General features: G+C 27.3%; 4 protein-coding genes across 4 annotated transcripts; 2 read left to right on the forward strand and 2 right to left on the reverse strand.

Moving 5' to 3' along the window:
* Nucleotides 1-821: 821 nt before the first annotated feature.
* OCT59_014253 (uncharacterized protein) lies at nt 822-4504 on the reverse strand (the record flags this gene model as incomplete). Its single annotated transcript, XM_025327674.2, has 18 exons — nt 822-882; nt 944-1364; nt 1440-1739; nt 1803-1896; nt 1981-2212; nt 2281-2422; nt 2492-2621; nt 2697-2809; nt 2919-3110; nt 3200-3262; nt 3332-3345; nt 3416-3506; nt 3585-3695; nt 3754-3849; nt 3920-3991; nt 4060-4121; nt 4192-4266; nt 4354-4504. 17 exons carry the CDS (start codon nt 4502-4504, stop codon nt 951-953), a joined length of 2352 nt encoding a protein of 783 aa, XP_025170115.1. The 3' UTR covers nt 822-882; nt 944-950.
* A 366-nt stretch (nt 4505-4870) lies between these two features.
* On the forward strand, nt 4871-8943 carry OCT59_014254 (uncharacterized protein). The gene is made up of 18 exons (XM_025320975.2): nt 4871-4977; nt 5057-5279; nt 5384-5637; nt 5728-5934; nt 6009-6315; nt 6388-6466; nt 6538-6623; nt 6701-6780; nt 6845-6875; nt 6952-7052; nt 7139-7264; nt 7337-7403; nt 7476-7558; nt 7628-7764; nt 7847-8016; nt 8100-8203; nt 8279-8494; nt 8570-8943. The coding sequence occupies exons 1-18, from the start codon at nt 4912-4914 to the stop codon at nt 8795-8797; spliced, it is 2565 nt and encodes an 854-aa protein (XP_025170114.1). The 5' UTR covers nt 4871-4911; the 3' UTR covers nt 8798-8943.
* A 158-nt stretch (nt 8944-9101) lies between these two features.
* OCT59_014255 (uncharacterized protein) lies at nt 9102-10621 on the forward strand (the record flags this gene model as incomplete). The annotated part of the gene is made up of 9 exons (XM_066149887.1): nt 9102-9209; nt 9296-9435; nt 9504-9595; nt 9672-9754; nt 9818-9947; nt 10022-10215; nt 10287-10320; nt 10392-10457; nt 10521-10621. The coding sequence occupies exons 1-9, from the start codon at nt 9153-9155 to the stop codon at nt 10619-10621; spliced, it is 897 nt and encodes a 298-aa protein (XP_066002116.1). The 5' UTR covers nt 9102-9152.
* A 475-nt stretch (nt 10622-11096) lies between these two features.
* OCT59_014256 (uncharacterized protein) lies at nt 11097-12441 on the reverse strand. The gene is made up of 3 exons (XM_025320973.2): nt 12069-12441; nt 11837-12000; nt 11097-11755 (listed from the first exon to the last, which is right to left on the reverse strand). Exons 1-3 carry the CDS (start codon nt 12259-12261, stop codon nt 11342-11344), a joined length of 771 nt encoding a protein of 256 aa, XP_025170112.1. The 5' UTR covers nt 12262-12441; the 3' UTR covers nt 11097-11341.
* Between the last annotated feature and the right edge of the window lie 923 nt (nt 12442-13364).

Consider the following 13364-nt stretch of genomic DNA (forward strand, 5'->3'; position numbering starts at 1 on the left):
GTACATGGATAGGGGGGTCTCTTAGGCAGTGCTATATGGTATTTATTAAATTTAAAAAGTTGCTACTAGTAAAAGTTACTCAATACCGATACGATTTTGATAAAATTTAATATGCAGTAAATCAAAACTAAAATTAACTTGTTTGTAAAATTTGAGCATATATTATTATGTAAAATCTTTAACGGCATTTATATTATGTGATATAATCTTAATAAATGATCGATAAATGATCGACAAAATTGTGATAAAATAGAGATGTCCGCTATGCTGATCAGGTTGCACAATTTCACCAGCCAATATTTGTCGACTCAAAACCCGATCAAAAATCCGAACGATCAGAATTGAACAATCAACTCAAAATTGAACTTTGATCATGAGATTAGTGTAACCCGACCAAAAAAGCCGATCGAACAATTATGAACTGGCCTAATGGTCAAAATTTTTTCTTGATTCTTCACGTGCACGTGATTTTTTTTTATTTTGTACAGTGTACAGTTTTATAGATCATGACATCAGAGCTTGAATTATATTGAGACAACACATTAGCGAGCTTGAGACTAGTGAAAAGGCTTTAGAATGCAAGAACTTATGACATTTCTCAAGATAAATAAAGAGTTTGGCAGTAATGATTTAATAAGTTTAATCCTGCCTCAGATCTCACGGACTTCGTTAATAAGTGTAAAGATAAAAAGAAGCGCTCGTTCTCATCCAGAAATCTCATCCAGAGAGACCTAAAAAGAGGTATTGGTGAAGTATTGGGTCAAAGATGGAATGACAGATATCTGTAGAATTATGTTATTAATAACGCTAAAGATTATATATACTGTATATAAGCTTTTTAGCTTTTTTTTAATCATCAAACTTTTCTTTCTAATATAATTTCTAATAATAAATTATTATATGTATAAATTATATACAAATGTAAACAAAATTAAATATTTACTAGAAGATTAAATATCATTATTATCGTCATTATCTTGATCCAATTGTCCGTAATCATGTAATTGTCCATAATTTTTAAGATTTGATAGAGAAAATTTTAAATTAGTTAAACTGCCGCCGTTACTATTATTTGTTGATGTTGAAGGTAACATTCCAACACTTGATCTAACCATAATATCATCATGTTCTTCCATTTCCATACCTAATAAAGGTCGAGATAAAGATGGTGGAGTTGCTGGCGCACTTCTTGTTGATAATGATGTTGCACCACTACGATTATATGGTTTAGATACACTATTTAATGCCTCATCTACTCCAAAAATTGAATATTCTGATCTTGTAAGTTGTCTCTCAAATTGGAATAACCTTAATGCTGTAACTGCTTGAACATTTTGCTTCTCTACTGCAATATCAAGTGGAATCTATATATATAAATAGAAATGAAGTTATTAATAGCTTCGATGATAATATTAGGCGTGAACTGAATTTTTAGTTACCTTTCCATTTTTATCCTTTAAATGAGTATCAGCTTGTCTTTTCATAAGTGTTAATAACAATCTAGCATTATTTGTAGCAGCGGCATGATGTAATGCACTCCATCCATTATTATCTACTTCATTTATGTTACAAGACCATAAAAGTAAAAATTCTATTGCAACATCATCACTTTTTAGTATCGCTTGATGTAGTGCAGTAGTAGAATTTTCTTGCTCATTTTTCCAATCTACATTTGCTCCAAGTGATAAGTTTCTTAAAGCCTCAGCAAAATCAGAGTCTGACATTGCTTTCCAAAATGCCTATTTTGATTTTATAAAGTTAACAAGAGTACATTTTAGATAATAAAATTATTTTGAACTTACCAAATTAATTGTAACTGGGTCCTCATCATAATTATTCAAATTAATAAATTCCTTTTTAACATATTTATCAATGATGAATTTTTCCCTATCAGCACTAAATACAAAAGGAAATTGTTAAAGAAAATAATTGATAAACTAAAAAAAAAACAAGAAACAATAATGAAATTTTAAAACAAACCGCTCCCATGAAGAGGAATTATTCAATCTCTCACTATTATCATCAAGCTTCGCCTCGTATATTTTATTTGTCTTGATATTTCCCAACTTAAGCATAACTTCAATTGATTCAGGTTCCCATTTGTCCAGTTGTAATGATTTAACCTTGCTTACATGCACACCTAAACTCCGGTGTATTCCAGAACACTCTATGCATAGCAAAGTACCAAAATTTGTACTTGCCCATTGTGGGTCTAAATATAATAACAAGTGTTAAACAAAAAATTTACCAGTGTATAAATCATGATATCTTATTAATTACCTTTACATTTACAATCTACACAAACATCATTTCCTGGTAATTCTCTTATCTTTGAAATTGATTGTTTAGAATTTAATGTCTCCTCATCATTAATTTTTTTATTTAAATTAAATTCGTTAGCAGCATCTTCTTGAGATATACCCTGAACAAATAAATTAATATTTCCATTAACGAATATATAATTATATTTAGATAAATTCAAAAAACCTACCTGCAATTTATTTGGATCAGACACAGGTTTTGGCATCTGATCGGCATATATTGCATCTTTTGCTGCTGTTTGTAAACAATTTATCCAATCATCCATTTCTTCTTGATTCTCAGCTTGCAAAATATAAGTTCTTGAAAAAAAACAAAAATGCATAAATTATGAAATAACATCAAAATATTTAAACTAAATAAATAGCACTACTTACTTATTAGGGGTTATTATCTCAAAACAAAATCTTCTATCTGAATTATTTAATAAAGGCTTAATATGACAAACCCTTAAAGTAATTGAAGGATGTTCATCGTCTCCATTGGTTCCCTATAAAATAAATTATTTCAGGATCAAAGCCTTTAATATTTTGTCTAATGAAATTAGTTTTGGAATTATGCCACCTTCGTCATAATATTTATTTTCTAAAATAGAGTACCTTTCCATTTCTACTATAATAATATAAATTTCCATCTGAGATTGTGAAATATTTGCGAGTCCATGATTGCATAACTCGTTGATTGCCTTTCATGAACAAATATCCGGATTTAGTAATGGGTGAATTTATATTTCGTTCTATTATATTATCTTTCGTGGGATTTTTCATTGGATCATAGGACCCTCTGGCTTTCTAAAAATACAAAACATATAAGGTGTGCTTTGTCAAAAATAAATAAATAAATAATTCATTAATTAAAATAAAATGAATATGCAATTTACTTCTAAAATCTTGTTCTTTAATACTTGTGATTCTGCAACATCATTATGGTATGCGGTCCTAGCCTATTCAGGAAATAAGAAATGAATTAAAATAGATAATGATAAGATACTTTAACTATCATTATAATTTACTTCTTGAAGTAATCCTATAAAATTAATTATTAATAATAAGTTAAAAGTTAAAATGAAATTTTAAAAATTAGAATTAATCTTAACTTGTAACATCTTTCATATGAGGTTCCATATCTTTCAAAATATCATAACTCTGGTGGTAAAACGACGACTCAGTAAACATTAATGCTAAAATCTATAAATAATACGAAATTTGTTAGATACTTTCTTTCATAAATATAAAATTTAACGATAGAAGGAAATTCAACTTTACATATTCCATGAATTCGAATTTCTTTTTTGCTTCTAACTCATTTAATTTTACTACATAATCAATGTATTGACGATGGAATTCTCTGCGAGTATACGCGACTTCGATTGATACCTAAACATATATTTATATTTAATATAACAAATAAAATAATAGAAATGATTCCACTTACATCAGGTAACATAGAGTCTTTAGGTTTCTTGCTCATATATCTAGCAAGAGCAGTATCAGCTTCATTACAAGTTTTTTCAACAACTTTTTTTACATCCTATAAAATATTTAAAGAAAATAACATATTAATTAAATTCAATAAAAAACCCTTCAATTCCCCAACTAACTTTTAACGGAACTATCTCATTTTTAGCAAAAGCTTCCAATGGTTCTATGAACATTTCATACATATGAGAGTGCTTAGATGAAAAATTTTCGATTAATTTAATTGATTAATTATTAAATAAGGAATAAATAAACAAATTACCAGGATTTTGCGACTCCTTTCAACTTCATGGAGTGAAGAAGCATATTTCGAGAGAACAGTTTCTATAAAATTTAATGATTGCAAAAATAAATAACCAATGTTTCTAATTCACTGGTATAAAAAATAACTTACTTATAATTGATTCGGGTTGTTCTTTTGCAAAATTTCCAAGCTCTTCAGCGAATTGAAGTTGCTTCACTGTATATTCTAATGTGAAATATATTTTTAAAAAGTCAACGAATAAACCGATTCAACTTTCCAAATGACACAAAAAGATAAGGAATTCTAACTAACCTGAAGCTAATTCGACATTTGATCTTGCTAATTTAACAAGATTTTTTATGGTGTTCTCAAGTCCAAAAACCGAATTTTCACAAACTGCTAATTCTTTACGAAATTGTGGAGGATCTTCTTGACATAATTGAAGTTTTAACGGAGATGTCATGGCAATTTTTTGTGAAAAAACGAAATTTGGGAATGAAGCATTTGTACCAATTCTTTTTTTGTTTGTTACACTGATTAGTTTTTTTGGATATAAAGTTAATTTAATCAAAGCCCAAAAAGGTTATTTTCTTTGGTAGACCAGCCAATGATTGAGATACAAGAATAATTGGCTGTGAAACAATGGCTGTGACTATTCGTGACGTAGTTTACAAGCCTATTGTACATTGAAAATTTTTGTGATTAAGCCTCAAAAAGATTCTTGCAGTAAACGTGTGTGTTTATAACGAATACGCGAAATAATGTATATATCTTCTTTTTGATAAATTAAAATATAAATAGGGCAGATATGATGGATACTGAGGCTTTTAATCATTCATTTCTTCTTTGTACTTTGAACAAAAAAAAAAAATGGGAGATAATGCTCCAGGAGGACCTTCGAAAAGGCAAGATGTAAAAGTCCCAATTAATGAAGAGGTAAATAAAATTTATCGAATCTAGGAATTTGAATGTTCACTTACCTAGATTTTCTTCTTTCAATTCTATTTTTAATTAGAGATCCTTTACGGGACAATCAACTAGATTTGATAATGTAAAACCGAAGAAAGTTGCTTTGGACTATGAAGATGAATTGATAAAAATACAGATTGATAGGAAAGAAGTGGATGCTAATAGAGAATTACTTCTAGATCAGCGGGATGTTGGCCTTTATAATGACATTCGCAAATACATTGAAGAACATCCTCGTGCTTCTCTAGTTGAAATAATAGAAAACTTTGGTAAGTAAAAGTTCTCGTGTGATGGCGCAGTCTGTAAAATGGAAGCGATTGTGGCGCAATCAACCATTTTCAATTTCCCTTCTTCTCACATTCATTTTAAATAGAAAAGTATCCAACTAGCGATGCAATTGCTAAAGTTATGAAAGATTATGGTTATCCTGATTACATAATAAAGTATAAAAAAGATGATAAAATGAAGCTTAAACGTGATAATTTTGAACGTTTGCTTTTACATTCCGGATTAATTCTCGAAGAAGAGGAGGATCCAATTCTTGAATGTATTTACATAAAAGTTTTCACACCATTCGAAAAGTTATGCGAACAAGCAAAAATTATTAAACTTAAAATGCGCTTAAATGTAATTTTTATTTATTTTATTTGTTTTTTTAGCATCCAAATAAACAATTAAATTATTATTTAAAAATATTTGCTCTTTATTATGTAACAGCCTCGTGAATTACCAAAAATCGAATCAGATCCACGTAGAGGTTTCTTTCATCCAATAACAAAGTATTTTGTATATAAAGTAAATTTCAACAAACAATCTGCTGTTTTCAAAAGAGGCCCTTTAAGAGAATTTGAAGGTGCAAGCCCTGACAAATCAATTGGCGACATTGTTTTAAACTTCTTTCCTACTTCAAGGAGAATCTTGATGGTAATTATTGTCGTTATATTGTTTCTTCTTCCCTTTTTTTTTTATCTTTTTCTAACAAAAAATTTATTTTTCAGACTCATCGTATACTTATTACTGCAAATCAGATTAGCAGGAAAACAAAAGATGATGATGGGAAGCCACTTATTGTTAAAAAGACCATTAAATCATTAGCCATAAAAAAATTGGTTGACGATGGAATTTTTATGGATTATTATCCACTTCACGATGGTTCACCTATTGTTACTAATAATCTGCCTTTGGAGCAAATGAATTTGAGAGCTCAATTAATTAAATTATGGATTCCTCCCGGAGGGGGACAACCTTTAGATAAAATCAGATTATATTTTGGAGAAAAAGTGGCTTTATATTTTGCCTGGTTAGGTAATAAAATTTTTATTCAATGTTTGATTATTAATTATATTTTACTAACCGTTATATATTTAATTTTAACAGGTTTTTATACTTCATGGTTATCTATAGCTTCTGTCGTGGGAACAATCGTTGTAATATATGGATTATTGGAATATCATGTGTAAGTTCGCTTTAAAATCGCGTTTTAATGTAGTAATATTCTTTATAATCATATTTATTTTTTTTTTTTAGATTTCATTCGGGAAAAGAAAATGACTTTTCTATAATATGGGATAATGCACTTACAGCTCCTTTTGCGTTTTTCATGGCTGTATGGTGTAAGCTTTGTATAATTTTGTTAGAACATATGTAATAATTGTGATTTTTTACTATCTATAACGCGAATATTTTTTAGCCACATGTTTCTTGGAGACTTGGAAACGGTACAATGCCTCAATCGCATATGACTGGGATGTGTCGGATTATGAGAGAGAAGTAAGTCATAACTTTATTTATTAAAAAAACCTCTCTATAAGCTAAATCATTTAATAATTCTTAGGAATTACCAAGACCAGAATTTTATGGGACTGGTTTGTTTCTGTCTCATGTCTTTTTAGTTTCTTCAATTTCTCCTCGAAATAAATTAATAATATAATTTCAAAAAAGATACAAAAAAATCGCCAATTACGCTGAAAAAAGAAATCCATTTTCCATACAGGGAGAGAGTTAAAAAGTTAGTGATCTCCGGATTTGTTGTTTCTATCAGTGTAAGTAATAAATAAATATTAATTAATTAAAATATGGTGCGCTCGTCGAAAATAAAATCTTAACATTTCGCCCACGACTTGTACAGGTTTTGATAGTTATCGTATCGGTTACAATTTTGTTGCTTGCACCTAAACTTTGGATCAAGCTTGGATCGTATACATCTTGGATTACTGCTGCTGCCAATTTAGTAATAATGTTTTTTATGAGTATGGTAACTATTTTTTTTTCTTTAATGCAATTTCATTTATTTTTTTTTTCCTACTAAATATATTTTTGTGCTTAGCTTTATACATATGTTGCAGGTTGGTTGACAAATTTCGAGAATCAACGAACGAATACTAGTTATGAAGGTCAGTTACGTAGAAAAAATTCGATGTGATAAAAGAAATTGTTCTAACATTTTTTTGCGACATTTTTTCCAGATTCCTTGATTATAAAAACTTATTTTTTTGATTTTGTGAATTCTTACACTGGTATAATCTATATTTTAGTTTTTAAAGAAAGGGTAAGTTTAAAATTAAATCTTTTTCACATAATAAATATAATAATCCATTTTTATTTTATTTTATGATAGTTCATTAAAAATATCATCAATCAAAAAGGGATTACAGGATGTGATTATAGCAGTTGTATGTTGGATCTTACAATTCAACTTTCAGTTATTTTCGTGGGTAAACAATTTTTTGGGCAATTTAATGAAATCATTTGGCCGTACGTATATATTTAAAAGAACAATTTAAATAATTTCTCATATCAAAAGAAATTATTAAATTATTGAATTTCTTATCTATAGATGGCTGAGAAGTGTGTTGTATAAAGACTCACTGCGAGATGAATTTCTTGCAATGGAGGCGAAGTATAAAGATAATGTTGGTGTAACACGTACTGAAGAACCTCAATGGTCGAAAGATGGTAAATTATATAGTGCTTGCGGGTACGAAAGAAGCGATATCGAAGAAATGGGTATGTTTTAATCTATTTTACAATTTTTTTTTTTTTAAAAGGAATATTGATAATAAAACAACTTTTTATTTAAATATCCAAAGTTGTTCAATTTGGATTTATATCATTATTTGGAATAGCGTTTCCTCTAGTTCCTCTTCTCGCATGGGTAAATAATATTCTTGAAATTAGATTTGATGCAATAAAGGTAAAAATTACTACATTTACTGTATATACTACAATTTTTCGTTCAATAACGAAATATTAATATTGGATTTATTAGTTTTTAACTTCATTACAAAGACCAATTGGGTTGCAAGCACAAGACATAGGAATGTTTGAAAATATATTAGGTTTTGTATCAATATTATCAGTGTTATCAAATGCCCTGGTAATAGCATTTCATTCAACATGGATGAGGAATAAGTTCATAAAAATGTATGGAGAAGATGAAAATCAAATATTGGTTGCTAGATTAGTTTTTATTCTTCTTTTTGAGGTAACAAAATAATAATTTATATATCTCTTTTTTTATAAAAAAAATTTTTTCTAAAGTAATTGAATTTTCTTGTAGAATCTTGTATTTTTTGTAAAATTAGTATTTGCGTATTTGATACCAGATTTACCAAAAGAAATTAAAATTGCGATGGATAGAGAACAGTATCTCTCTAAATTGGCATTAGAAGGCGAACAACCCGCTTTAGATGAGTACTTATCTCCAAGTAAGGATGATTCTAGTATATTTGAAGATGGTGAAATAAAATTACCTCAAATACGTAGAATAGCTGAAGAAAATGTTTGACCAGCAAACAATTAATGTATGTTAGAAAAAGTATAGAGATCCCATAGTTGACGTATTTTTCTTTATAAAATTTACGAAAAAATTATTTGCCCGAAACTTGTAAATAAAAACGTTACACGTATAATCGCGACTTCTCTGATGATGTCATAAAGATTGATATTTTACTCACGCTAATATAATCCAGCAACTAACTATTATTATATTAATTATTAAATCGATATGATTACATAATTATTAAAAAGTTTGTGTCATGTTAATAATTATAAAAAGAACTACAAGAACCATTTATCTAAAATGGAATTTTTTTTTTTTGATTGATCGATCCTTTAATTAAACTTATATATTAGTTAATACGATGGAAATCGAAGAACCATATACAGTCTCTTTTAGAGATCCTGAATGGTTACTTTCGGTTTGTAAATTTAATATTTGGTTTATTATTTTATTTACCAAAAAAAAAAAAGGTGATATCCGATCTTTAGATGATCTTTTTTTTAGCATCCTGAAGGATTAACTTTGGAAAATGTGTTGGATTATTTTGCAGAATCTCCATTTTGGGATTCTCAAAGCAACAATGAAGTTCTTAAAATGCAAACTAAATTTAATTTTTTACCCGATCACAAGCCTCTGGACATAACGTAATTTGTCTAATTTAAAAAAAGAACACCATTATTATTATTAGGATGATTTATTTTTACTTATCTAGGAAGATGACAGGTATCGAATTCTACGTTGTGCAAGCAGATCCTCCATTTTTCTTTATAGTTCAAAAACGGAAAAGAATAAGCGAATATGAAGGTATACATATAAAATAAGTCGTAATTTTTTTTTTTTAGTATACCCATTTCATTAAAGATTAATTAATAATCCACAGCAAGACCTCTTGCATCATATTATATAATTCGAGGAATCGTATATCAAGCACCGGATTTATATACAATAATTGGAAGTCGAATTGTATGTGATATAAACTTATTAATAAAATTTTCTTTACAAATTTAACTTATAGGGCTCTGTTAGTATACTAGTTTATATCATCTTCACAATGTATTCAATAATATTCGCGAACACGTAAATTTTCATCCTGCAACTGGTTATACTTGGAAAAGTGATAAAGATGATAGTCATGCAATTTTAGGAAATTCAAGAAGTATCTTTTTTTTTACTATCTTTTAAGTTTAAGTTAAAATTTCAAAATTTACGTATATTTTTTGAACTAATTAGCTTTGCCGTTACTGGATAAAGATTTGACTGAATTTCATCAAGCAGCAGATGTAGCGTATTATTCTGTTACACGCAAATTGTATGAAGAACGAGAAAGAGCTATTAAAAATGTTGAGGAAGATAATGAACGAGAACGAGAACGAATTCATGAAGCTTTATTACTTAAACAACAAGCAGAAAAAGCAACTGAAAGAGTAAGATTTATTTAATTTTTATGTATTTAATATATATAAAAATAACAATTTATGATAACTTTTAACTAAAGCCACAGGAAAAAGACCAAACTACAAAAAAGAAAGGTGATAAAATTTCAATTATTTACGGTTTTTTAAATACTAAAAATTAATAATTACTTTATAATACTGTATAGATAAACGGAAGAGAACAAAAAAAACAGATGAATCAAAGACTGAAATTAAAAAGAAAAAAAAAGTTGGTTTTATTTAACAAAATGATTATATTATCAATAATGCTCATGCGCTTTTTTTTTTCTAATTAGACACGAAAAGAAAACTCATAAGTTGTCAGATAGTAATACTTCGGCAAAGAATATTTTATTACAAAAGAGTGGTGATGATTCAGTTATGGATTTTTAATTGATTATACAGTATATTATTATAATCTTACGTGAAATTATCAAAATTATCAACCAATAAAAGAATTGCACGTAATTAATCACATGTATTACATAGCGAAAAAATGCATATATATATATCTGATATATTATTTATTTATTTATTGAAATAATAAAATACGCTCCAATATTTATTTATACTGCGTTATGTAATAATTTATAGGCAAGAAGGCGCTGGTAAATGTGGCTGACGCCTGATTTCTACATTATATTTGTAGATATTAACGGCAACTTTTAGATGATCTATATCTATAATAATAATCTTTGAGCAGTTTTTTTAATACAGTAAATAAAAATAAAAATGGTATACTTTGAAACAATAAACTCCGTATTTAAATTACGACTCCTGCATTATTTTTCGGAAGCGCTTGTTTTGTTTATTGCATAAACCGCATGCTTTATTTGTGATAACGTGGTGCATTAATAATACTATTATTAGTTACTAACGAGTGAAGAAAAGTGTGGCTTTAATCAGGAAACTTTTTTGACCATACAACCGCATTCAATTTAATTTAATTACAGTATAAAAAAATAAAGCGTAAAATCTTAAATATAATAAAAGGAAATGTTTTTTTCATATAAAAGTAAAAGTCTATAATTAAAAAAGAAAAAGAAAGAAAGAGAGAGAGAGAAAGAGAGAAAATAATAATTTAGTATTATTAATATTCTAACTTCTATACAGTATATTAGTAATTCGTAATATTTAAAAGTTGATTATAAACATCATCGATTTTTGGCCTAATTAAATTATTTCCATCCCAACAACTTTTGTAAAGATTAACATATTCAGGATCACTTATTATATCAACTTCTCTATAACCTTCTTTAATCCTAAGCATTAATTGTAAGATACCATCATTTTGATATTCTGAAAAAGGTATTTTCTCACTCATTATTTCCCATAAAAGAGTTCCTAAACTATAAATATCCACGCTCTTATTTTTCTTATAATTCCTATTCAAGATTGAATTAGGCTCTATATATCCAATATTATCAAAAAGACCATCATTCATATATAAATCCTTATTTCTTATATATAAATCATTGGGCAAATTTGTAATTTTGGCAATTCCATTGAATATAAGAATATTTTTTGGATTCTACAAAAAAAAATAAATAAATTTTTTCTTTAAAAAAAAAAAAGAAAAGAAAAGAAAAGAAAAAAAAGATTATTCACTCACTAAATTTTCATGAATCATATCGTTTTTGTGCAAGAATCTAATTCCATTTGTGATATTTATCGCAATTTCTATCTTTCTGTTAAATGATAATTTATTGTTTTCTATATAATTTCTTAAATTACCATCCTTAGCAAATGGCATTATTAAAAATAATTGATTTTCGTCTATAAAAATAACGAAAGAAAATTTAATAATCAATACAAATAAAAAAATCAATAAATATTAATATTACCTTTAATGCTGTAAATTCCCAAAAATTCAACGATATTAGGATGATTATATTCATTCACTTTATCAGTTGGAGGCTTCTTAATTCTTTTAATCGCAACATTGATTTTATTAGTTAACATAAAACCAAAACTTATATTACCAATATCATTTGACCTTCGTATATCAGTAACTTGGTCTTGTTCAAAATATGCCATTTGTTTATTTCTATTAATTTTTTTTAATATAAAACTTTCACTTTTTAGTTTACTATAATAAATGTTTCTTCAATAATAAATGTTCCTTTAACTGTCAAAAAATATATTAAAAAGAAGTAAAATGATACAATTGTTCTCTAATTAAATTATCTAAAAATATATATATTTGTTAAATATGTTAAAAAAAAAATAACGTTGGGACTGGTTATATATATATAGTCCACCGTTGTACAAAACAAACATGCTTTCAACAATTTATATAGGAATTTTGGAAATTCATTCAGTGTACTAAAAAAGAAACTATATAACAATACTCTGCATCCGCAATAACTACCAATTTGAATGTATTTCTTTCTTTCTTTCTTTTCTTTTTTTTATTGTTTTTATTGCGCAAAAAAAAAAGAAAAAAAAATTTTTTAATCATGTGAAAGGCGTACAACAAACGTTTCTAAATTTTCCATTTTTTATTTTCTAAGTTGTTTAATAAAATACTTAGATTTATTATAAAATTTTTTTCTTCATGATTTTATGTAATTAATCGATGGTTTATTCCGTCTAGATGCAAAGAAACTACAGTGCCACATGATTTTCTTAAGATTTCCAATCTGGAATTCGGGATTACAAATATAATATGATACGGGCATTGCCCAAAAAATGTCCCCAACATATTTTAGTGAATTATGGTGCGGAGACATAAAAGAGATATTATCTCTTTTTGTAAATTACCGGTAGCCGGTGGGAAAATTGTTTCTTTATGTAAAAAAAATAATTGTAAAAATAAAACCGAAACGAGTGATATATATACTGTATTTATGCAATCAAGCAATTTGTATAACGGGATACAAAAAAAAATCCAAATTTTTTTATATTAACAGAAACACATTCAATAAACATTCCAATTTCTTGCGATTACTAGAATTTTCCAAAAAGTTATGTAACTTTCAGTTGCTAGCATTTCATTGTTTACTCCTATATATATCTCGTTATCGCTATCTATCAATAATAAAGCCAAAATTATACACCTTAAAGTCACTTTATATACTCTTACGCTAATTTATTTCGTTTTATTTATTAAAGTTTTATCTAATTTCATATCATTATAA

Source organism: Rhizophagus irregularis, chromosome 22, assembly GCF_026210795.1.
Source record: "Rhizophagus irregularis chromosome 22, complete sequence".
NCBI lineage: Eukaryota > Fungi > Glomeromycota > Glomeromycetes > Glomerales > Glomeraceae > Rhizophagus > Rhizophagus irregularis.